The 24385-nt window shown below is 38.9% G+C and overlaps 3 protein-coding genes across 4 annotated transcripts in view; 1 reads left to right on the top strand and 2 right to left on the bottom strand.

Annotated features, from left to right (window-relative positions):
- LOC109912928 (mismatch repair endonuclease PMS2) overlaps window positions 1–3984 on the bottom strand; it is a 25890-nt gene extending 21906 nt beyond the window's left edge. Inside the window, exons 1-2 of the mRNA XM_048621418.1 lie at window positions 3864–3984; window positions 596–735 (exon numbers count right to left, since the gene is read on the bottom strand). Coding sequence (XP_048477375.1) covers window positions 596–735; window positions 3864–3874 — 151 coding nt within the window. The 5' untranslated portion in view covers window positions 3875–3984. The remainder of the gene's footprint in view (window positions 1–595; window positions 736–3863) is intronic.
- Window positions 3985–4243: 259 nt separating this feature from the next.
- On the top strand, window positions 4244–12375 carry aimp2 (aminoacyl tRNA synthetase complex interacting multifunctional protein 2). 2 transcript variants are annotated; one of them, XM_048621416.1, is made up of 4 exons: window positions 4244–4407; window positions 7419–7625; window positions 9265–9496; window positions 11877–12375. In XM_048621416.1, the coding sequence occupies exons 1-4, from the start codon at window positions 4336–4338 to the stop codon at window positions 12257–12259; spliced, it is 894 nt and encodes a 297-aa protein (XP_048477373.1). In that variant the 5' UTR covers window positions 4244–4335; the 3' UTR covers window positions 12260–12375. The 2 variants fall into 2 exon arrangements, with proteins under 2 accessions (XP_048477373.1, XP_020367967.1); XM_020512378.2 differs by having other exon boundaries at window positions 4246–4443.
- Window positions 12376–13919: 1544 nt separating this feature from the next.
- Window positions 13920–23399, bottom strand: LOC125488385 (eukaryotic translation initiation factor 2-alpha kinase 1-like; the record flags this gene model as incomplete). Its single annotated transcript, XM_048621417.1, has 4 exons — window positions 13920–14210; window positions 16310–16543; window positions 21473–21552; window positions 23236–23399. Coding segments are annotated over 4 exons (631 nt in total), but the record flags the coding sequence as incomplete, so codon positions are not given.
- Between the last annotated feature and the right edge of the window lie 986 nt (window positions 23400–24385).

Here is a 24385-nt window from a genome sequence, read left to right as displayed (position 1 = left end):
AGGGTCCAGACCCGAAACGTCAGCTTTCCTGCTCCTCCGATGCTGCCTGGCCTGCTGTGTTCCTCCAGCTCCACACCTTGTTAATAAGAGTTAAGATGCTGACGTGATATCTGAAAGCCATGTTACATTTTTAATATTTTTAAATTAAGTCTCTACATCTCAGTTATTGGTGCTCTACAATTTCCTTCCTAAAATTTTGTCTTATTATATCTTCCACCATCTTTAAAAGCCTCCACAAGATTCACTTTGACTGCACCTTCAATCACTTCCCATATCCCTTCCCTATAGCTCCTGCTCCTTTCGTAAAGTACCATGGAGACCTGCATTACATTAAAGTTGCAAAATGCAAGCTGGTGTTGGCATTTGCCAATTTGTCAACTGATATATAACTAATAAACGAATAGGATCTCTTCAAAACAGTTGTGTGAAATACATGGAAGCACAACTTTTTTACCATAGAATGTCACATCACAGAGAGAGGTCATTAACCCAACTTGATCCTACTGGTTTCTTGAAAGAGTTACTGCCTGCTTAGTATTTAAAGATAAGCTGCTGAAAAGATATGTAAGTTTGGATTATTCATTTTTGTCCTCACCAATATTAGTAGCTCCAGCATCCAGACTGTTTTCCACCAACTCTTTTACAGCAGTGCTGAGGCTTAACACAACTTGCCCTGAACAAATCTGGTGGACTGACTGTCGGTCAATTGGCTTGATGACACCAGCAGGCGCTGAGCTAAATCAACAGAAAATGGAATAGTATTGAAACAAAATGACATTCAGCACATAAAAAATAATTTTGTTAATCATGGTACAATTAACAGGCACATACACACTAATAACACACTCGCTCTTTGATATTGGATTATATGCAGACTTCTTGAGAATGCTTAAAATACACGTTACTTTCATTAATCTGATAATTTACTTTGATATACGATCTCATATACAATAAACTGTCACTAGGCCTTCACATCATGATGGACAGTTCAATATTGCAAGAAGGGAACTATAATTTATTCAGAAAGAGATCTGAAGACTTTGTTTTTCCAGTGACCTCATCATTCTGTTCCTGATCTAGGCATCTAGTTTTCAGCATAAAGTAGCACAATAAAAGAGTAACGCAAACTTTCATCTGTAGAACACCTTTCACATTCTCAAGCAACTTAAAGCACTTCACAATCAGCATGAAGCTCAGTGTTGCCATGTAGGCAAATGCAGCAGCAAGGTGATTAGCCAGTAACTCTGTTATTAGCAGTGTTGTTACAGGATTAAATATTGGTGAGAACACTGGAAATCTCCATACTTTTTATTTTCCACAACATCTTTTGGCATCTGCCTGAGAATGGTTTAACATATCATCAAAAGGCTGGCAGCCTTCACAATGCAGAACTTCCTTCAGCACAGGGTTGTGAATGGGTCCATTCACAAGTTGATTTGTATACGTGTCAGACCACAATGCAGGACAATATAAAGGAGCCATTTGTAAGTACAAGAAATGTTTACACATCTGATCTTGAAATTACATTACTGTATGAAGTCAAATTCTTATATACGAGGGTTCATAAGTCAGGTGTTCATAAATCAGGGATCCACTGTACCAGATAACATGTTCAGGTCTATACAACAACTTCCATTCATACAGTAACTTCAACATACAGAAATATCCTAAGGTACTTTAAGTGAGTTTAACAAAACAAAAATTGCAGACGAAGCCAAAGAAAAATATAGGTGATAAAAGCTTGGTCAAAGAGGAAGACTTCAAAGAGGCTATTAAGGGGAAGGTGGAGAGGTACAAGGAGACCTTAGGACTATGACAGCTGAAGAAACAGTCACCAATGCCAGAGCGATGAAGTTCTGGATGTATGAGAGGCCAGAACTGAAATATTCCAGAATAAAGATATCTCAGAGGATTGTGGGGCTGCAGAGATTAAGAGATAGGGAAGTGTGCAATACAGAGGAATTTCAAAACAAAGATGCAAATTTTAAAATTAAAGTGTTTGTTGAGACCAGAACCAGTGTAGATCCATCAGCACAGGGCTGATGAGCGAACAGGACTTTATTTTTAATTCACTCATGAGATGTGTGTATTGCTGACTGGGCCAGCATTTATTGCCCATCCGTAATTCTGCTCAAGAAGGTGGCTGTCTTCTTGAGTGCTGCAGCCAACGGGCTGTATGTAGATTTATAATGCCATTAGGGAGGAAATTTTGGGATTTGGACCAAGTGACACTAAAGGAATGACAATATATTTCCAAAGCAGGATGTGAGTGGCCTGGAGAGGACTTGGAGTTGTGGTGTTCCCATGTATCTGTCGCCCTTGTTCCTCAAGGTGGAACTGGTCATGGGTTTGGAATGTGCTGTCTAAGAAGCCTTGGTGAGTTTGTGCACTGCATCTTTTAGATGGTACACTGCTGTTACTGAGCATCAGTGGTGGAGGACATGGATGTGGTGCCAATCAAGTGAGCTGCTTTGACCTGGATGGTTTCAAGCTTCTGAAACGTTGTTGGAGCTGTACTCAACCAGGCAAGCAGTGAGTATTCAATCATACTCCTGGACAGACTTTGGGAATCAAGAAGTGAGTTACTTAGTTCAAGATTCCTAGCCTTGCTTTTGTAGCCACTGTATTTATATGGCTAGTTCTGGAATTCGGGAGTCAGTTAGATCAGTTCAGATGGCTAATTTGCAACACAATGCCAACAGCATGGGTGCAATTCCCCACTGACTAAGATTGCTATGAAAGTTCTGTCTTCTCAACCTCACTCCTTGTCTGAGGCATGGTAACCCTCCAGTTAAACCACTACCAGGTGTCTCTCTAATGAAAGAGCAGCCAGTGGTCCTCTGGGACTATGGTGATATTACCTTTAGCAGTCTAGCTTCAGGTCAATGCTAATTCCCAGGATCTTGACAATGGGTGATTTAGTGATGGCAATGGATGGTTGCCTCATTGGAGATGGTCATTGCCTGGCATTTCTGTGGCACAAATGTTACTTGCCGCTTTTCAGCCCAAGTCCACGTTTTGCTGCATTTGGACATAAACTGCTTCAGCATTTAAGGAGTCGCAAATGGTGCTGAATATTCCACAATCATCAGCAAACATCGCCCTTTTTAAAATTTGATTTGATTTATTTATTGTCATGTGTATTTTGTTACAAAATACAATGAAAACTGGTGTATAGTGTCACCATTCTTCAGCACCATCTTAAAACACAGAAAAATAAACCAAAACATAGAATGTAAAGGCAGAAAATAAAAATAAAGAAAAAAAGTGTTCAATTTTATTTCCATACTAGCCTCAGATTGTGAAAATACTTCTCTCCAAATAATATCCTCATACAACAGTATTCTTACATCGTCTCCTTACCTTTAGCATCTGTTTGTTCTCTGCTGCAAACAGAGAGACAGAGCCAAACACTAGATTGAACAGCTTGAGATAGAGGTTGGAGAGTTCAACATTAGAGCCCATTTCTGGAAACCGGTCCAGAAGATATTCCATCAGAATTGTAGCAAACAGAGCAGAGGTAGAATTTAATCTTATGATGGTGGAATGGTTGTTGATGAAGGAATGAAGATATTTCCGTTGATGAAGATTGTTGGACCTAGGACACTACTCTGAAGTAGGGCTCTTATGATGTAGTGGTGTCTCCACCTCTGAGCCAGGAGACCAGGGTTCAAGTCCCACCTAATCTGGAGGTCACAGAATCCCTACAGTGTGTTGGGGTGGGGGTGGGGGAGGGGGCAACCCTCTGATTCAGAGACAAGAGCACGACCCAGTGAGCCATGGCCGTCACTGTCACCTCACAACCAGATTCTGAACACAATGAAGCTACTCCAACGCCCGGGCCTCCATTCTCTGAGACTCACCAGGCTTCCATTGCCCTCAGCAGAGCGACTGTAATAAATAAGAATTCTCCAACCCAAGTTACCCGCCGCTCAACTCTTCCTTTGGGTGGACATCGCCGCGCCGCGCCAGCGAGCAGGCCAAGTGCCCTCTGGGAAATAAAGTCCTAACAGAATAACGCAGGAATTGCGCGTCAACAAACTACAAGATCCATAATGCACTAACAGCACCTGTCATCCGCCATGTACTCCGTTTAAAATAAAGCCTTTTACAACGCATGAATGAACTTAAGTATAATAAACAGGGCGATAAATTTATCCTAAATTATTTAATCAAACCGTTATGGTTGCGCACATTTGATTGACGTGCGCACTATCCAATCATAAGCCAGAAGGTCGTAGTGGGAGCTGTGGGGGATGATGGGAGGTGTCTGGTGTTTTGTGATAGGTTGTTAGTTAGCTCGGGCCGGTTTAGGTTGAGTTAGGGTTTTCAGTCATGGAGATGTACAAAGTAAATTCTTATTTCCGTAGTGATGATTTTGTTGACCTGCCCACCTGCATGTACAAGGTACCTAATATTCATCGAAGCGCTGTTGATGCTCAGGTATGGATGTTGTAGGTTGTGGTAAATGCACTCCCCACGGGCCCAGGACTCATCCCTCCAACAAGCTCTCCCTGCCGCTTCGGGCCTCCTCACTGTCTTGCCTGTACCTTATCTTTTGAAGGTTTCAGGATGTTAGTGCATTCGCAATGTATAGCATATGTTTAATCAGGGTTCTGTGTGGGTTTAAAATAGGATAAAGTGTTAGAAGTGGAAATGCTCAGCAGATTTGACAGCCTCTGTGCAGAGAGAAGCAAGAGTAGAAGGAAGACTTGTATTTCTACAGTGCATTTCCCATCCTGGAAATTGTTGTGAAATTGGGTAGAGTACTTGTGTAAATACTGAAAGAACTGCAGATGCTGTAAATCAGGAACAAAAACAGAAGTTGCTGGAAAAGCTCAGCAGGTCTGGTAGCATCTGTGATGAAAAAATCAGAGTTAATGTTTCAGGTCTCAAAACTGCTGAGGAAGAGTCACCGGACCCAAAACGTTAACTCTGATATTTCTTTTCTTCACAGAGTACTTGTGTATTGGGAGGCAGTAGGGAGGGGTGGGGAGAGATGGAGCATTGCATGGTCCCTGTAAAAAATGATGTGCTTTTTATATGCTTAGACTTTTAAAAGGTCTGTGAGCAGCAGCTTGAAAGTTTTGCAAGTACAAAGGGAGGACCTGAATTGAAACATTTGTATCAAGAGGCTGTGCAGTTAGCTGGTGCAGCAGTTTTTACCAAGACTACTTTTGAATTTAGCCAATCAATTTGAACCAAGCACTTAAATACCAAAAACCAAATGAATTTAAATCCAGTTTTGACAGCATAGGACCAACCCTATTGTAAGAAATTAATGTCATCACTGGTATAAAAGAAGGGTCATTTGGGCAAAGACAGGAGACCTAACCGCCATATGCCAGAGTTACAAGCCATCAGCTCTCGAGAGAATTGCTGGTGCTCTCAGACTCCTCTAAGACTTAGAGAAAGCACTACCTAAAAGAACAAAGGTACCCATAGCACAACTAGTGAATATTCCTGACAGAAGAATCAACAGAGAAAGCACAGAGCATTCTGGAAGACATGTAACCTTGCTGTAATTTTGAGAGACTAAATTTTTTTTTAATATAAGTGGGTCCTGTATTTATTGGAATAGCATCCCATTAGAATCTTGTATTATTTGAGAATAGTTAGTAGTTAAAAGGGATTTATTTGGGGGTTTGTTAAAAGCTTAGTTACTTTGTTCACTGTTAGAGTTAGATATTTGGTTACTTGTTGATTGTAAAGTGAGTGTCGGGTTTATTTTATTTAACCTCTAGAAGTTGCTGAAAGGCATGTTAAACCACTTTTCACACTCCGTTTACAGATTATAGGGTGAGGTGTTCGTCTTTGGGTGTTTCAGTTTTAGTTCTCGGAGGGAGGTCAACCTCTGCTTTATAATAAAATGTCACTTTTGTAGCACTAGTCAGTTTGCACTTGGTAAGCTCATACAAAATTTAGCTTTCTAGAATGTTGATTCAGTAATAAATATTATCAGGCTATTGGGATAACTTTCCTTCTCTTCAAAATAACACCGGATCTTTTATGCCTACCTGATCTTAATGTCTCATCTGAAAGGCAGCATATTTTGATGAGTGAATTTTAACAGTTGCAATATCATTCTAGGAATTGTCTCAAAACTGCGTTTATAAAGATGCTATTTCTAGTACAACTGACTTGCATTAGGCATCACACTTCTGTTTCGAGTTACAGGAGGAAATTTCATCTCAACATCTCTTCTTTTTCAATTCTGTATCTTTAGACATTAACCTTTACTGTCTGTGCATTTATTAAAATGCATCGTAACATTTTGTGTATCTATTTTCTTGTTTCTTTTCCACTTAAATGTTCAGTTCCAAGATGTATGTGCTCCTTTTCTTCATACCATGTGCAACATCTTACACCCAACTTGTAATTGGTAAATTAACTTGAATATATGTTCATTAATAACTTATTCAGTTACAGTATTGATTATTAACTAACACCTGTGCGTTGTAGAGTCTGGATTTCCTGTTTATTTTAAAAAGATCCTGAAAGAAGTGTAAAAGCATTGACGAGGATGTTGCAGAACTGAGAGCTTGTAACAAGCAGAAAGGTTAAACAGTGTGGACTTTCTAAAAAACAGAATGCTCAGAGCTGACTTGATTGAGATCTTTAAAATTATGGAAGTGTTTGATAAGATAGTCTGTGTTTCCACTTGAGGGACACCAGACAAAGAGCCATAATTATATAATAATCAGAAATCCAAAAAAAGAATGAATTTGTAGAATCACTACCAAAAGTTGTGATTGTAATGATTAGGATTGACGTGTTTAAGAGAAAGCTAGATAAACACGCTAAGGAAAAAGGAATAGAAGAGTAGTTTGATACAGTTAAATTTAAGGAGTGATATGAGAGTTGTATGGAGTGTAAGCACGAGCATAGACCAGATGGCTGAGTAACCTTTTTCTGAGATTTAAATATTATGTTATTTTTATTTCACTGTCATTTCATCTTGGACGTTTAATAGCTTTTTTAAAAAGAAAGAAAATAGGATTTTTTATTTATTCAAAAGGAATATGTCTCATGGTTATGGGGAGAAAATATTGGAGTGGAACATAATTGGGTCGTTCTTATAAAGAGCTAGCACATGTCAATGTGGAGAGCTAAGGCACATCATAAATTGCTTAGTTTTATTATTACAGCACGTAGCAAAACCTGACTATCTCAAATGTAGAACGCTGTTCAAAGCATTCTAATGAGCTATTAAAATAGTTTCATTTTCATTCCTGACTCTTACGTGAATAGAGAAAATAGCTTGTATTTATTTAGCATCTTTCATCTCTTTATGATATTACAGTGCACACTAGTCAACTTATGAAGTACAGTTTAGGGAAATACAGCAGCCAGTTTACAAACAGCGAGATCTCTCAAACATCGACACATAGTACCTAATAAATTGCTTGTGTTTTCAGAATGCAGATGAATATCCAGCACTCCAGAACTTAGAATTGAGGCAAACAGAAATACTGAAACGTTTGTATGATCTGAAGGCAGTTGTTGATGGGCTCTCGAAGACTGTGCTTACGCCAGATGCTGACCTTGATATTGCAGAGATTGACCATGCTTGTCTTGTACCAAAAATCCATACTATAGCTAATTTAAATTCTGTATTGGGAAAGGTAAGTTTGAATCTCTTCTCAAAAAGTGCTTTTAAGGATCATTTTAATGATAAAGGATGAAGTTTCCATTCATACGGCACTTTTCACAACCACTGGAAGTTCCAAAACACTTTAAAGTCAAGGAAGTGATTTTAAATGTGGTCACTGTCATAATACTGGAAATGTGGTAGCCGCTCTACACGTAACTCACTCATGCAAACAATGATCTGTTAATTTAGGGGTAAATGTTGGCCCAAGTCTTCCCCAATCTTTTTTGAAATATTGTTCCTTGCATCCTGCAACAGCAAATGGGACTTCTGTTTAACATCTTATCCAAAAGATAACATCTCTGACACTGCAGCAGTCCCTTGCTACTGTATCAGAATATCAGGTGGGATTGTTGTCAAGCCCTGGAGTGGAAGTCATGCTCTCAATCTTCAATTATTGATGCAAGTGCAACTAATTGAGCTACAGCTAATGTACAGAAGCTCGCTTTTGCTCACTGAGCTACAGATATTTCTGTTTCTCTTGTAGCTCCAAGTACATGCTGTGTAATGTACCCCTTTCTCATTCCAAATATAATACATAACTCTTATTACTTTCAAATTGACCTAAAGACCTTTCTCTTCAACTGCACTTTCAGTAGCCAAGCTATTTCTCCCCTGATCCCTTCTGACCTTGGTATGCACTGGTACACTTTCCTGTAGAATGTGTTATAGCAATGTTCCGCATATAAGGCGAGCTCTAGCATTGCTATACACGTCTCAATGGATTGTTCTGATTTACTGTCCTTTTGATTTGGGGTCAGGAACATTTGTGCAGACTTCATGTATGGAGAAGCCATTTAAAAGTTAAACTGCACTGTTGAGACTGGTATAAGATTGTGTTGTTTGATGTCTTTTGTATATTTATTCTGCATTTGCCCTTTTAACTTTTATGCTTTTTTTTGCTATATGATAAATATAATTGTTTTTACAGTTCTTGTGATTTCCAACTGACTACAGTTAGCAACCACTTTAAACTTTATAGTTGACTTCTGGCCAAAAAGATTTTTTTTTTACCAATACAAACAACTATTACTTGTGTGCTCCATGGTTTCTTCTTTATCTTTAATCATAAGGATTGTTTCTTTTGTAGAATATTCATTTGGTAGTTTGTCTGGCAGATAAAATGGATAATTTGCAACATGTTAGTTTCTTTTGACTTTGTATTTGACCTCCTAAACTATAATGCAGATATTAGTAATGCACAACTTGCTGTTACTTAAAACTGCGTGCTATATAAACTTTTTTTCTGATTTAACACTTGGTGTAGGCCTTTTAATGTAGTTAAGGGCAGCCTTTGCATCAGTAAAATAACCGACCTAATCTGTTCATACAATTGAAGCCTCTAATTCTGTTGCTATAAAGAACATGCTCAATATCTCTCTAATCATGTCTGGCCATAAAGTTGTCTTTGGCTCTAGTGAAATCTAGTAAAGGAGATTTTCTACTTGTTAATTGCTAGGTCAAATTAATTTGAAACTGAGATTTCTGTAATTTTGTTACATTATCCAATTGAAGTGCAGACCAACCATGATCTAATTGAATGACTTCCTTCTGTTTACAGTTTATATGAAAGCGTAACGTTCACAATTATTTTTAATTACACTTCACTTTAGAGTCCTGGTGTCCTGCAAGATATTGTCATCAATGCTAATCCTTCTGAGGTTCCACTGTCCCTATTAGTTCTGCATGGTTTGCTGTGTCAACAATATAAGGTGCTATCATCGGTACACGTACACTCTTCTGTGCAAAATGTTCCCTCCAAACTCTGGAACTGTCTAGGTGAGGGAAATTGCAGTCATTCACGAAGGGAATATCAACTTGGCTTCACTCTTGTCTGGAAGGATGGTGAGTAAAAACTATTAGGATGCACTGGAAACTTTTCTAAAAACAAGCTTAATGTTTGCAAAATAAACTGAACCTTTAATTATGTACTGTCATGAAACTCAGAGGGGGAAAAAGAATCTGTTTTAAATGGGCGCACTATGATTTTTAAGCAATGACCTGTTGTTCTAGGTTCTCCCATAAGAGGAAACAGCCTGTCCACATCTACCCTATCAAGAGCCTTTAGGATTTTATATGTTTCAATTAAGTTACCTCTTAACTTTTCTAAACTCCAGCAGATGCATACTTAGTCTTTCCTGCCTATCTTTGAGGTAGAGACCAACCATGATCTAATTTGGCAACCATTTTGCATTCCTGCATCCAAGTCATTTATAAGAATTATAAATAGTTAAGGTCCCAGCACTGATCCCTGTGGCACACAACTTGTTCAGCTTGCTGTCCTGAAAAAGACCCAATTACCCCTATTCTGTCCTGTTAGACAGCCAATCTTTTGTCAATATACTTCCTGTACACCATTAACTTTTATTTTTCACAATAAGCTTTGTGGCAGCTTATCAAATGGCCTGTGGATGTCCAAGTGCAGTACTTCCACTGGATCCCCTTTATCTACAGCACACATTATTTCGTCAAAGAACTCCAATAGATTAGTCAAACATCATTTTTCTTTCGCAAAATCACATTGACTCTGCCTGAATACTTTGAATTTTTCCAAGTACCCTGCGATGTATTCGTTTATCATTTCTAGCATTTTCCCTATGACAAATATTAGGCCATCTGACCTATAGTTTCTTGCTTTTTGTGTCTCTTTTGAATAAAAGTTACATTTGCTATGTATCAATCTAATAGGACTGTCTCTGAATTAAGGGAGTTTGGAAAATTAGAACTAATGCATCATCTATTTCACTAGCCACTTTTAAGGATGAGATCTAGGATGAAATCCATTAGGACCCAGGCGCTTGTCAGCCTGCAGTTCAAACAATTTGCTCAGTACCATCTCCCTAGTGATGGTGATTGTGGTTTTTCCTAAGTTCTTCCTTTCATTCCATTTTCTGGATTTATCACTTCTTTTATTATCTTTTTACAGTGAAGACTGATAGTAAATACTTGTTCAATTCACCTTCCAGTTTCATATTTTCCATTATTAATTCTCCAGTCTGACTTTCTGTGGTACCAATGCTCACCTTGAAACTTTTCTTGTTTAACTATGTACAGAAACTCTTATCTGTTTTTATATTTCTGGCCAGCTTTCTCTTGTATTCTTTATTAATTTTTTTGGTGTAATTCTATACTTTTTTTATATTCTGCCAAATCTTCTGACCTGTTCTGCTGTTCACCCAGTTGTATGCTTTTTTCTTTAAGTTTGCAACTGTCTTTAACACTTTTAGTTAACCAAGGAGGTGGGATCCTTGGATTTTCTTTTTCTTACACATTGCAATGTATCTATTCTGCGTATTCTGAAATATCCCCTTAAATGTCTGTCACTGCACTCTATTGACCTATAATTTGCTAACTTACTTAGCTTATGGAGGGAATAATGACTTTGGTACCTTGCACAAAAGTGGGTACGGTGCCAATAATACTAAGAAAAATGAAGTAATCCAGAAACCTGGACAAGCTACATCAGTGATCAGAAGTTAAGTCTAGAGATTTGACAGGAGAAGGAAGAAGATAAATAGCCATTTCTGTTGCTAAACAGCTCATTCTCAGATGGCATTTGAAGGGATATTTCTAGAGGCTTGCAAGTGATGTCGAAAGGTAAATCTCCAACTGGTGAGTGTAAGAATCCTTTTGCAATTGCTGCTGTGTCAGTCGTAAGCTTTGACAGTTCTTGATTGTGCAGTACCAGTTTCCCCAGCAGCATGGATTTTGCAATACGCCTCTGGTGTTTTTATTGGTTGTTCATTGATCCATGTCTGAGGATTTAGGGCGCCACGGTGGCTCAGTGGTTAGCACTATTGCCTCACAGTGCCAGGGACCTGGGTTCGATCCCACCCTTGGGTGATGGTCTGTGTGGAGTTTGCACGTTCTCCCTGTGTCTGCGTGGGTTTCCTCCCACAGTCCAAAGATGTGCAGGCTAGGTGGATTGGCTATGCTAAATTGCCTGTAGTGTTCAGGAATGTGACGATTAGGTGAGTTATAGGGGGATAGGTCTAGGTCTGGGTCTGGGTCTGATATTCTGAGTGTCAGTGTGGACTTGTTGGGCCAAAGGGCCTGTTTCTACACTGTAGGGATATGATGATAATTACTGAGCATTATCTTCACTTGTCACATACAGGAAGTGCCCATAGTTGGCATGGCCATTATGTTATCAAATTAGAAATTTTGAATATTGTAAGTGCTGTGGTTAGTCTGTATGTGACAGCTTTTGTTTTTCTGTTGGCAGTACACAAACCTCAGATGAAATTCAGCATCCAAAGCACGTGCGCCATTGAAGGCGAGGGGAATGTTGCCCGTTTCCTCTTTGCACTTCTTGGCCGTGAATATAACGCGGTGACATCAACACAGATCGACAACTGGGTGGATGTTGCTATCTTCCAGCTGAAGAAGGGTAGCAACAAGGAGAAGGCAGCTGTGCTACGTTCCTTAAATTCTGCCCTTGGCAAGAACCCCTGGCTTGTGGGAGTTGATCTGACATTGGCTGATGTAACGCTTTACTGTGCCTTGAAGCAGGCAGAGCTTGCCAACGTTCCAGCCAATGTCCAGAGATGGGTTAAATCATGTGAGAATTTAGCATGCTTTCATCTAGCACTAAAGCTGTTAAAGTGAATCATATTTATGGTTGAATCTATACATTTAGTCCTTTGCAGTTTATGCCTATGCTTTTAAATTTTAATGTTTGCTCATGAAGTACTTATTTAATAAATGTTTTAGAGGCACTCTAACTGAAAAACATCTTTTTAAATTTAAGTTATGCATTTTAATTATTTGAATTTTGGGAACATCACCATGCATGTAATTCACACAAGCAGCAATACAAGATGTGCCAATAACAATGGACTGTGTGCGGGTTCAGTGATCTGACATGCTGTGTCATCCTATAGACTTACAATTTTAAACAGTATGAATTAAAATATAATAATCACCTTGTACTTTGGGAGAGTCAAGGTTGCTGACCTTACAGACAACTTTGTTTACACTGAATAGTTCTGATAGTAATGTGGACTGTGATCAGAGGGTAACTGTTACAGTGCTCTGTGACAGTAAAATAGCTGAATGTGATTGGTGAGTAGAACAGGTTGCCCACAGCTGCCCTGTGCCTGTGCAACTAAGCAGCCAGGAAGCAATTTAACATAATTTGCACCAGACAACAGCATTTCCTGATCCATAAGTTAGAAATTTGCAGTACAAACTTGAATTTTAGCACTATATTTAGCACTGGCAAGGCCATACTTATGGCCTATTTTTACTTGCCTTTAAAAGTAAGGGTAAAGTACCTTCTTGAACCCCTAGGACCAGCTATTGAAGTCTAATCTACATATTGACTGGGCATACTGCAATAGCAATAATACTAGGCATTAATTCCTAGAGTGTGTCAACATGCTTTCTAGACTCCTACCTTGAACCAACTGAATAGGCTATCCTAGTTTGATTTTATGCAACCAGGAGTTAATTAGTTTTGGTGAGAGGAAAAAGGACCACAACATCACTTTCTATCCGAAGAAGAATTTTAAGTAGTCAATCTAAACTAAGGGTTCTAAAGCCAAACAAAGGAAATTGTATGAGTGATGAGTTGGTTGCGATTAGGTAACTTTTTTTTTAATAAAACATGATTGTGGATAATATTAAAGGAATAATTGCATGCATTGCAACAGTTATACATTCCTTCTGGGTGGAAGAACACAACAGGAAAAGTGTACCACACAACTAACAAAAAAAAAAATACTATTTGATTCAAAGAGGAGTCAGCTGCTAGAAAGAGTAACAAGCCTGAGGACTAAGATGTTGATTTTTTTTTTTTTTTTAAAAAAGGGGAAACAGTGAGTGCACATTTGCAAAGAATACAAGAGCTTTTAGAAGTATGTAAAAAGAAAAGGGCTAGTGCACACAAATGTCCTTCATTCTGAAGTGGGAGAATTGATAACTGAGAACAAGGAAATTCTGCAGTAATTGAAAACAATTAAACTTCTCAGAAATGTGAAGGAAATAAAGAAAGAATCTTATTATCCTTTCTGATATATCACTATTAGTAAAAGAATAGTCCCATTAAAATTTCCAGCATTGAAAGCTGACAAATTACCGAGGCCCGATAGTCTACATCCTAATGTACTGAAGGTGGTGGCCATGGAAGTAGCACAGGTTTTGGTTGTCGTCTTCCAAAATTGTTAATTCTGAAATTGTCTTGACAAACTGAAAGGTAGGATAAATATTCTGACTCCAATAAGTGCCTCTACTGAAGCATAGCCCTTCCATGAATGAAAAGCCTTGATAACATTTTTAAATTTGATATTTAATCTGTCATCTTACAGAACATTCACAAAACAGTCATACATGAGGCACTCAAAATTAATTCAGATGGGGGGAGGAAGGAATCAAAGAAATTATCTCCAATTCATTAAGAACATCTCTAGCTGGGTTCTCGCTCCCCAGCTAGTAATTTGATCATTTCCCAGAGACTCCTGATTTCGTCTTGCTGATCGATCACTTTCTGTTGTAGGCTCTTAATTTCTTGCTCCTGGTTAATTACTTTCTGTTCAAGGTTGTCTCGAGATACAGTTACCTATGTGAAATATTGGGGTAGGGGAAAATGAAGAAAATCAGTGAAGCTTCAGATGAAGTAGCAAAGGTTATCCAGCCCATCAGCTCTTTGCTTGAGCAATCCAAAAATCCTGTTATAGCCCCAAATTCTTGAGTTTCACAAGAAAATTAAGGAAATATAATCTGAAGGCTAGCGTTGGTCTAAGTAAACCACACATCTGCACCAAGGAGAAAGTATTTCACAGCACCTTGCGTGAGCTCAATGTCCCAAAATGCCTTACTGTAAATTAGGTTTAAAGAAACCAAGATGGCAGCAGAGTAGCAGTACAGTGTATGGGCTCCTACTCAAAGCTCATCTGCTCTGTCGACTTTTACAATGTTTCCTTCTTTCATTTTTTTTTCTTAATTTAAGCTACTTACCTTATGTGAGATGCGAGTTTGTGCAGCATGGGGAAGACAAGCCCAATGTGATAGTGAGAGAGGTCCCCAGTGTTGGTGGCAGCTAGAGCAGGCAGCTGCTCCTGAACTGGGGGCAGCCAGAATGGGAATAGGCAGCTCCTGGCAGTCAGTGAGAGGGGGAGCAGGCAAGCCAGAGTGGCAGTGAGGTTGGGCTCTTATGAGGTGTGTGAGCCCAGCATAATCAGGTGCTTATGGACTGTGGTGTTGAATTTTTAACTGTTTCTTTGTTTTTCTACTTTATAGTAGGGAAGCACATAATAGATAACTTTTTAAACTTTGTTTCTCTGCTCTGTACCTAGGTACCGTCGTGCCTAAAATGACACCGCAAGTGGCAACTTATAAACTTTTCACCGTACTCATGTGAGTACATTGATAATAAAGCTAATTCAAATAGGTACTCCAGGTGTAGGGAATGCAATCTCCAACTTTCATGCAGCGAGGTCCTAAAATGAAATAAACGACCAAATAATACACTTTAGAGATGTTGATTATGGTATAAAAATTGACCAGGACATAAAGGAGAATCTCCTGCTCTTTGAATCGTGGCTGCAGAATCTTTTATTTCTGAGAGGGCAGACAGGACCATCAATTTAAAGACTCATCCGAAAGATTGCATTTCTGACAAAATAGCATTTTCTCAAAACTGCTGGGTCTGTCATTCTAATTAAAGATGGAGTCATACAGTCCAACTAGTCCACACTGACCAGTGTCCAAACTAAACTGGTCCCACTTGCCTGTGTTTGGACCACATCCCTCCAAATATTTCCTATTGAAGTACTTTTTAAACGTCATTTAAACATTGTAACTACCTGCATCCACCACCATCTCTGGCAGTTCATTCCACACACTAACCACTGTAAAAAAAAAAAAAGTCATCCTTCAAGTACTTTTTAAATCTTTCCCTCTCACCTTAAAATTATGCCCCCTAGTTTTGAATTCTCTCACCTTAGGAAAGGACCTTTACTATTCACTTTATCTATTCCCCTCATGATTTCACAAACCTCTACAATGTCACTGCTCACTCTCCGATGCTCCAGTGAAAAAAGTCCCAGCCTCTCCAGACTACTTTCATAACTCAAACCCTCCATTCCCAGCAACGTCCTAGTAAATCTTATCTGAACCCTCTGTAGTTTAATAATATCCTTCCTATAACAGGGTGACCAGAATTGCACACAGTACTCCAGAAGAGGCCTCACTAACGTCCTGTACAACCTCAAAATGACATCCCAATTTCTATCCTCAAAAGTCTGAGCAATGAAGGCAAGAGGGCTAAATGCCTTCTTAACCACCTGGTCTACATTTGACGTAAATTTCAAAAAATTATGTACCTCAAACCCTAGGTCTCTGTTCTACACACTACCCAGGACCCCACCACTAATTGTATAAGTCCTGCCTTGCTACCCACTATGCTGTGTGTAATTAAATCATTAAATTAAACTCAGATGAGAAACTGGGTAATATCCACTTCTCTACAACTGATGGTTAGCTGACAACACTATACTAAACAAAAAAAAAAAATCACTTTTTCAAATGTCCTTCCCTCATTTGTCGAAGGTATTTATGAACAAAAACAAGAATGTTGACAGGGATTTATGTTTATTTAATGGGGAGTTTGTCTTTATTTCCTAACCAATTTTAGCAAAATGAACTTTTCATCCATACCTCAGGTGAACTATGGAAGAGTTCACTGGTCAACATCTCATCTGCGCTCGGTCTGCAGGAAGCGATTCGGCTGGTTAGTATCTTAACATATTTAGTATGTACAGGCCATTGCTTTGCAAAGTCCTCTGAGATATGGGACTCTCGAAGAGCCGTGAGCATCTTTATCCTTTCCATTGTTGTTCCAAACGGCTGGAAGAGCTCCAGTAAGATGATACCTACACTATACATATCTGACTAAAAATGAAAAGAAAGGACTTTTAAAAATGCAACAAACGGTAAACATCCCAAGGAATAGGACCATAAAACAGTTCATAAGAGTAGCTAAAAAGGATCATGAAGAAAACTTACAATGGACATAAAAGACAATAAACGGAGACTTTATATAAAAGGAAAACAGCTGGTTAAGAGTATTATTGGTCCACTGAAGCCAGTGGGGATATTGTCAATGACCACGGGGAAATGGCAGACATGCTGAACGATTATTTTGCTTCACTATTCATAGCAGAAAAAGAGCATAACTTGCCAGAGGTCCCAAAGAAATTAAGAGGATCAGAGACAGGTCTAAATAAAATTAGCTTAAGTAAATTGTCAGTAATGGAACTGAAGAGAGACAAATCCCTGGGAACTAATGGTTTCCATTCATTGGTGTTAAAGGAGCAATGACAGCACGTTGCTGATGCCCTAACAATAATCTTTTAGAATTTCCTGGATTCAGGAATTGTACTTCTGGATTGGAAATTTGCTCATGTCACTCCACTCTTAATAGATACAGAGGGAAACCAGGGAAATTCAAACCAATTAGCATATTCTTGATTATAGCCACAGATGTTAGGCTAAGTGATCACCTTGAAAAATTTCAGTTAATCAGAGAGATAGTTACCATGGATTCGTAAAGGATGGGTCATGCTTGACAAACCTCAGTTTTTTGAAGATGTGATAAAGGTTGTGGACAGAGGTAAGTTGATGGATGTTGTGTATCTGGACTTCCAGAAGGCTTTTGGTAAAGTCTCACACAACAGACTGTTAGCTAAGGTGGAAGACCATGGAACGGAAGGAAAATTACTGACATGGATAGGAAATTGATTATCAGGAAACAGAGACTTGGAATGATGGGTAAGTTCTCAAATTGGCAGGATGTGACAGGTGATGTCCCACAAAGATCTGTGTATTGGGGTCTCAATTATTCACAATATTCATTAACAACTTGGATAATGCCATAAATGTAAAATGTTCAAATTTACCGACGACACAAAATTGGGCAGCATTGTAGACAGTGTTGATAACAGCATAAAATTACAACAGGATATTGATAAATTAGGTGAATGGGCAAAGCTGTGGCAGATGGATTTTAATTTAAGCAAGGATGGAATAAGGATAGGTCAGGATATTTTTAGAAGACACAAGGTTAAATACAGTGGATAGTTAACATGTATTGGGGTTCAGGTGCTTAGCTTTTAAAATGCCCCATGAACAGGTGCAGAAAATAGTCAATAAAGACTAATGGAATGCTGGCCTTCATATCTGAAGGGCTGAATCGTAGGAATGCAGACATGCTACAATTACACAAAATCTTTGTTAGATCCCACTTAGAGTACTGAGAGCAGATCTGGATACCACACCATACGAAGGATGTTTTGGCTGTGGAGGGAGTTTCATGCAGTTTACTAGGATAGTACCTGGACTTTAAGGGTTAAGTTATGAGGCGAGATTAGACAAATTAGACCTTTATTCTCTGGAATTTAGAAGGTTATAGGGTGATCTAATCGAGGTCTTCAGGATATTAATGGGGCAAGACAGGACAGCTAGGGCAGCACAGTGTCTCAGTGGTTAGCACTACTACCTCACAGCACCAGGGACCCGGGTTCGATTCCCAACTTGGGTGACTGTCTGTGTGGAGTTTGCACATTTTCCCGGTGTCTGCGAGGGTTATAGGGTTACAGGGTGGATCTGGGCAGGATGCTTTTCAAAGGATCGATGTGGACTTGATCAGCCGAATGGTCTGGTTCCACACTGTAGAGTTTCTATGATAAATTATTTCTACTGGTTGGAGATTCGAGAACTAAGGGGCATAGTCTAAAAGTTAGGGCAAGACCATTCAGGAGAGATGTCAGAAGGCACTTCGACACTCAGTAGTGGAGGTTTGGAACTTTCTTCCTCATGTGGCATCAATGTGAATTCAATTTTTAAATTAACTCAGTCAATTTTTTAGTAAGAAAGGGTATCAAGGGATATGGGCATAATGAAGGCAGTCATAATGAAGTTATGCTAAAGATCAACCATGAACTTATTAAATGATGGAGCAGGCTTGAGAGAATGAATGGGCTGCTCCTGTTCCTATAACTAAAAGTGGAAATTGAACTACACATTATCACAGGAAGGAAACACTCCATTCACCGCAATCAGTCTCTGTCGGAATTCACCCTCCATGTTAGCAAATGAACCCTATTACCTTTACCCAATCTCTTTTCATACTTTTCAACTTTTTTGTCCAACCACTTGAAACTCACCAAAAAGGTTTCATCCGCACAGAAAAGGATTGAAGGCACAGTCAGCCATGGAGGAAGAATGATAAACAGGGAGACTCAGGAGTATATAAATCGCAAGTTAATTCTGCAGTGTCCCTACTCTGTGTGAAGAAGTTACTCCCATCCCTCTGATCTAAATTTATTTCATTTAATCTTATTTCAATAGTAATTGAAATTTTGTTTGGAGTTGTAATTCAGCAGAAAAAAACCTTTTTTTTGTGTGGGAGACACTTTGTGATTATTGATGCTACCATGGACAATCCCTTGTGCTCACTGCAGAATGAATGTAAGGAACACAGGGTTATTGCAGAAGACATTTTGATATTCTAACAGGAGTATATGTATTTTAACATGGAGAAAAAAGGTACAATGTGGAACTCTTCAGACAAGGGGGTTAAGCTCATCCAAAACACTGCTGCCACCACCCTGTGTCCACTGACTTGGACTGGCAATGCCTGGATTAAAATATTTTTATTCCTGTGCAAATCCATCCATATCTCTAATGTAATCCTACAGCCCTCTGAAATCTGCCTAATCCATTTCTGGACTGTCCAATTACCATTGTTCCAGCATCGGTGCCCTGCCCTCAATTGCCTGGGTCATAAATTCTTAAATTCCCCATCTGCCCTTTTTCCTTTATCTGCTTCTTTAAGATGCACCTTCAGATCTATCATTTTCCCTCTGATTTTGGTGACCTGTCCGTATTCACACCTATTGTCAGATTTTGTGTGATTACGTTCTTCACAATGCCTCACTACATTTAGGTGTCATATAGTGTACAAGCTGCTATCGAAGATTTGATGTCCTTGAACACCACAAACAAAGCTTAAAATCTATGATTTTTTTTTTTCTGCAATGGATTACATTAGTTAGAAGCCAGGCTGGATTATTGCAGTAATGGAGAAGTAATAACTTGCTAATACAGACTTACTGTATACAGAACATTCTCTTAATTTGATAAGAAAGGCCATCTGTTTATGCAGGTTGTATTATGGAGTCATCTATAATAAATTTATAAACCATTTTCTGCCTTTATTTCCTGTGTATGAGTCTTATTGCCTATCCCTAAATTTGTTAGGGATGTCAAACATTATAAATGCATATCTCCAAATTTAAACTGTAATTTCCCTTTTTAGTTAATGGTGGAGCTGTTGTTTCACATCTCACAGCTCCTCTGCCTCTACTGCAGAATCTGCAATCAAACCCTTCAAGTTCCTGTAAACTTTAGTATTTAGATGCAACACTGTAAACATTACATTCTAACGTAAAGATAAGGAGAGATGGTGTGTACACTATTATTTATGTCTGATCACCATGCTTCATTTATCCCATAACCTTTTCTCCCCCCACAGGAAATCAAATAGTTCAAAGAAAAACAAAGATAAAATAATTTAGTGTGAAAACCACTTCTGGACTAAAATGGAAAAGCATTCTTTAAACAAAAAGTTGTGTCAGTAAAGGGGAAGAATTCTAGACAAAATGGCACTGTCTGTTCAGGGCAATTTTGATTGGCTTTTCAATTGGCATCAGTTATTGAGGGTTCAGGAGAGCTCAGCGTACTAACAAACATTTGATTGGTTCCTGGAAAGGCGGTAACAGTCTTGCACATGAACAATACAGCAAAAGCATCCAAGAGAATCCAAAAACATGCAGAGAGTGTCCATCTCCCTCTCTCTTCTGCGTAGAGAAGTAAAAGAAGATCCCTAGTAGCTAGCTAATTTCCCATGCCTTTTTCCATAAACTGCTCCCTCTGCAAATTCCCTGTTCAAAGAAAAGAGGAAAAAAAGACACCTTTAAAGGCACAGAATAGATAAATCCTTGTTCAGTGAATGAAAGATTGAGAATAGGTTTATCCTTGAACTTGAACCATCAGAAAACAGTTGGAATTAATTGAAAGGACATTAAAGATATCAACTCAGCAACTCCATGATCTGGAATGGTGCCTGAACTGTGTTTCTGACTTTTCCTTCATAATATCTGTATTTTGTCTCTCTGTGGCTTTATTTGTATGTGTACGGGAATTTTAAGGGTGAGAGTTTATAGTTACAGTGTTACAGATTAGCAATTCAACTTGACCCCTTTTTGCCATTGGTTAAAAAACAGTTTGATTACAATTAGTAGCTATTTTCTTGATGGAAAAAACCCAGTGTGTTTATTCTTTTAACCTAAATTAGACAGCAAGGTAGAATTGGCCATTTTGGTGACTTGATCAAATTCTCACATTTGTGACAATTCCAGGAATAGTGGGTCTTGATTTCCACTGCACTGTCCCAGTGAGTTATGACACCAGATAATCTGACAAACCTTGCAGTTTCTCCATCAATTAGGAACAGGAGGATTCTATTCATCCTCTATTCTGTTTATCAACTGAATAATAGCTCAATCTACCTGTCTAAATTCTGCAACCTTCATAGAATCTCAGTTGACTGCCAGTCTCAAGCAGCTTTTCTGAGGAGACAGGAAGAGTTCCAGATTTTCACGAATTTAACGCATTTAATAAAACATTCCATCAGCCCAAATTGTATTCCAGTTTTCTGTTCCAACTGTAAACATCTATCAGTTAACAAAGTGTCCCGAGAATACATAATGAGAACGTTGAAATTTAAACGGGGGTTACGATCTTAAGAGATGTGCAAACCTTAAAATCATAGGAAGAGCCTCTCAGTTGTTCAGGGGAAGCATACAGACAAGTACCCACTCCGGAGGTGTGCTTTGAATCTGAGTTAATAGAAAGTAGGAAAAGTCAATAATGCCCTCAAAATAAGAATACAAGAAAAAGAAACTCAATACAATAAAGCTCAATTTATTACTCATTACATATCTTTGCTGGGAAGTTACTATACATGTCCATTTCCTCATGATTTTCCCCAATATGGCTTAATTGTCAACGAGTTACACTCCAAATTAACTTGTAGGGTTATTTTATTTGCATCCAGCTGAACAGTAGTGAGGAAACGGAGGTCAGAAAACAAAAATATATAATTCCAAATAAGATGTTTTTCCTTTTAACAGTTGAACTATTTTTTTACTTCTTTCTCCAATAATAATTCTGACCCAAGTAGGGTTGTGAATTCAAGCCACATTGCAGAGTTTTCAGCATGAAAGCTGACATTTCACTCCTGTTCTAAGAGAAAGCTGCACTGTCAGAGTACTACACTCAGGAGTGTTGTTAGCTGAGGCAGTGGACTGAGGTACTTCCAATTGGATCCTGACAACTTTTAGAATCGTAAAGAAGTCTGGACAGCACAGCCTCAAAGGCTGCTGGAAGTTGACTCAATAGTAACTTTCAAAAAGGGATTAGACATTTATTTTAAAGAGAAATAGTGGGACAGATTGGAGAGTTCTCAAAGAGCTGGTACATAATGATGGGCTGAAAGTTGAAAGATTTGATGATTTTGCAAGATTCAATTATCCTCCTGGCATCCTGGCCAGTATTCCTCCCTCGATTATTAGTACCAAAAACAGATTCTACGGTCATTCGTTCACTTGCTCTTTGTGGAACGTTGTTTTCTGCAGAGTATTTGCTCTGTTTACTTATAAATCAACAGTAATAGCACTTCAAAACAAAAAATACCCATTGGCTTGCGGATGTGATAAGACACTGCATAAGAACAAATTCTCTCAAAGATTTTGAAAAAACGAAAATAAAAGGACACCCTAGCACAGCACTGAGGGAGTGCTTCACAGTCAGCACTGCTGTCTTTTGGATTACACATTCAAATCAAGGTTCCTTCAGTCTGCTTAGGTGGACCATTGCTTTATTCAACCAAGAGCTGGGCAGTTCTGCCCGGTGTGCTGGCCAATATCTATATCTCTACCAACATCACAAAAGCAAAATGTCAGGGCCATTATAACATTAGTGTTTGAGAGAATTTGTTTTGTCCAAGTTGGATCTGTATTTCCCACAATACAACCATGACTATATTTCAAAAATATTTCAATGGCTGAAAATGATTTTTGGACATCCTGAATGAGAAGTGCTGTATAAATGCAGATAGCAAGAACTGCAGATGCAGGAAGTCAGAGTCAAGAGCGTGGAGCTGGAGGAGCACAGCAGATCAGGCAGCATCAGAGGAGCAGGAAAGTTGACGTTTCGGGTTGGGACCCTTCATCAGGATCCCGAAATATCGACTTTCCTGCTCCTCTGATGCCGCCTGACCTGCTGTGCTCCTCCAGCTGCACACTGTATCAACTCTGTATAAATGCAGATCTGTTGTTTTAAAATTAGGACAAAATATAATGAAACTTCAAACCAAAAATTGAACATCCACAACTAAAATTTTGTATGACTCAGCTTTGACAGCAGTCATACACAATACTTTAAAGTGCTATAAATATTCATCTAAGAGGAAGGGCAGAGGCTTCACTGGTGCAGACGTGTCTGTGACCTCCAAAACTCACCATTTAGTTTGGTTGTTGCCGGCCATTGGTCGGAAGCCTTGGTGATGATGTCACTGCAGGCCAGGCCAAAATCCCCAATCCGAACATGGTAGTCAGGTCCGTGGAGAAAAATGTTCCTTGGCTTTAAGAGAACATGATGTAAGGATAGTTTAATTATGCTATATCTTAATCATGAACTAAGAAGTATTCATAGCATGTAGCCTGGTATTGTCGAACTTTAAAGCACAGTTAGAAGTTGGAGAGGATTTGCTAACTCTTTGAAGGAACTATTGGGATGACTTCCTCTGTGCTGTAAGAGTCTATTAAAAACTACTGTAAGAAAGCAGATCAAACGTTAGAAAGTGATGAAAATATACTGAGGCTCTTTATGTGAAAAGCTCTTTTTATGTCAGCTGTCAAAATAATTAATGTCATGGAGTTGGTGTAGAGATGGCTGATATTTCTCTTTTTTTAAATTCACTTTTGGGTGAGGGCATCACTGGCTGGCCAACATTTATTGCCCATCCCTAGTTTCACTTGAGAAAGTGGTGATGAGCTGCCTTCTTGAGCTGCTGCAGTCCATGTGCTGTAGGTAGAATCAATGGGTATCATCTGCCTTGACAAATTTGGCCAACATTGTCACTCAATGCGATCAGTTAAATGGCAGTGGGTCAATCTGATTTTTGCACAGTACTCAAGAATGTAACATCACGATCCAAATTCCAAACAGAATGTAAAGATTGTGGCGTCACAATCCATTACCATCACAACCATACACGAATCAAAATTGTGTTGGTTCCAACTGCTCTCTCCTAACAGGAAATCTCTCACCACACATCAAAAGAAGGGAGTCCTGCACGACTCTCAATCTGACCATAGCAAGTTATAACAACCAATTTTTCCACAGATCAGTTGCTTGAAGAATGAGAGAGTAGGGAACGTTCTGATCCTGAAGTCACTTTGTATAAAATCCTTTAAAGGATGTGCGAATGCCGGGCCGAGTTTAATGATCTCCATGCCAAGCTTCATGATGCTATTATGAAAGGAGACCAAGAGAATATCAAAAGATTGCTGATGGTCCATCCAATCAATGATCCCATTACCATCTGGAAAAATTGTGCCTTGTTCCCCACACTTCCAGCTCAGGTAAATCCAGCAATTCAATCAGACA

Source organism: Rhincodon typus, unplaced genomic scaffold (assembly GCF_021869965.1).
Source record: "Rhincodon typus isolate 14 unplaced genomic scaffold, sRhiTyp1.1 hic_rhity00000640, whole genome shotgun sequence".
Classification (NCBI taxonomy): Eukaryota; Metazoa; Chordata; class Chondrichthyes; order Orectolobiformes; family Rhincodontidae; genus Rhincodon; species Rhincodon typus.
Note: the sequence above shows the minus strand (reverse complement) of the source record. Positions and strands in the feature narration are given on the sequence as shown.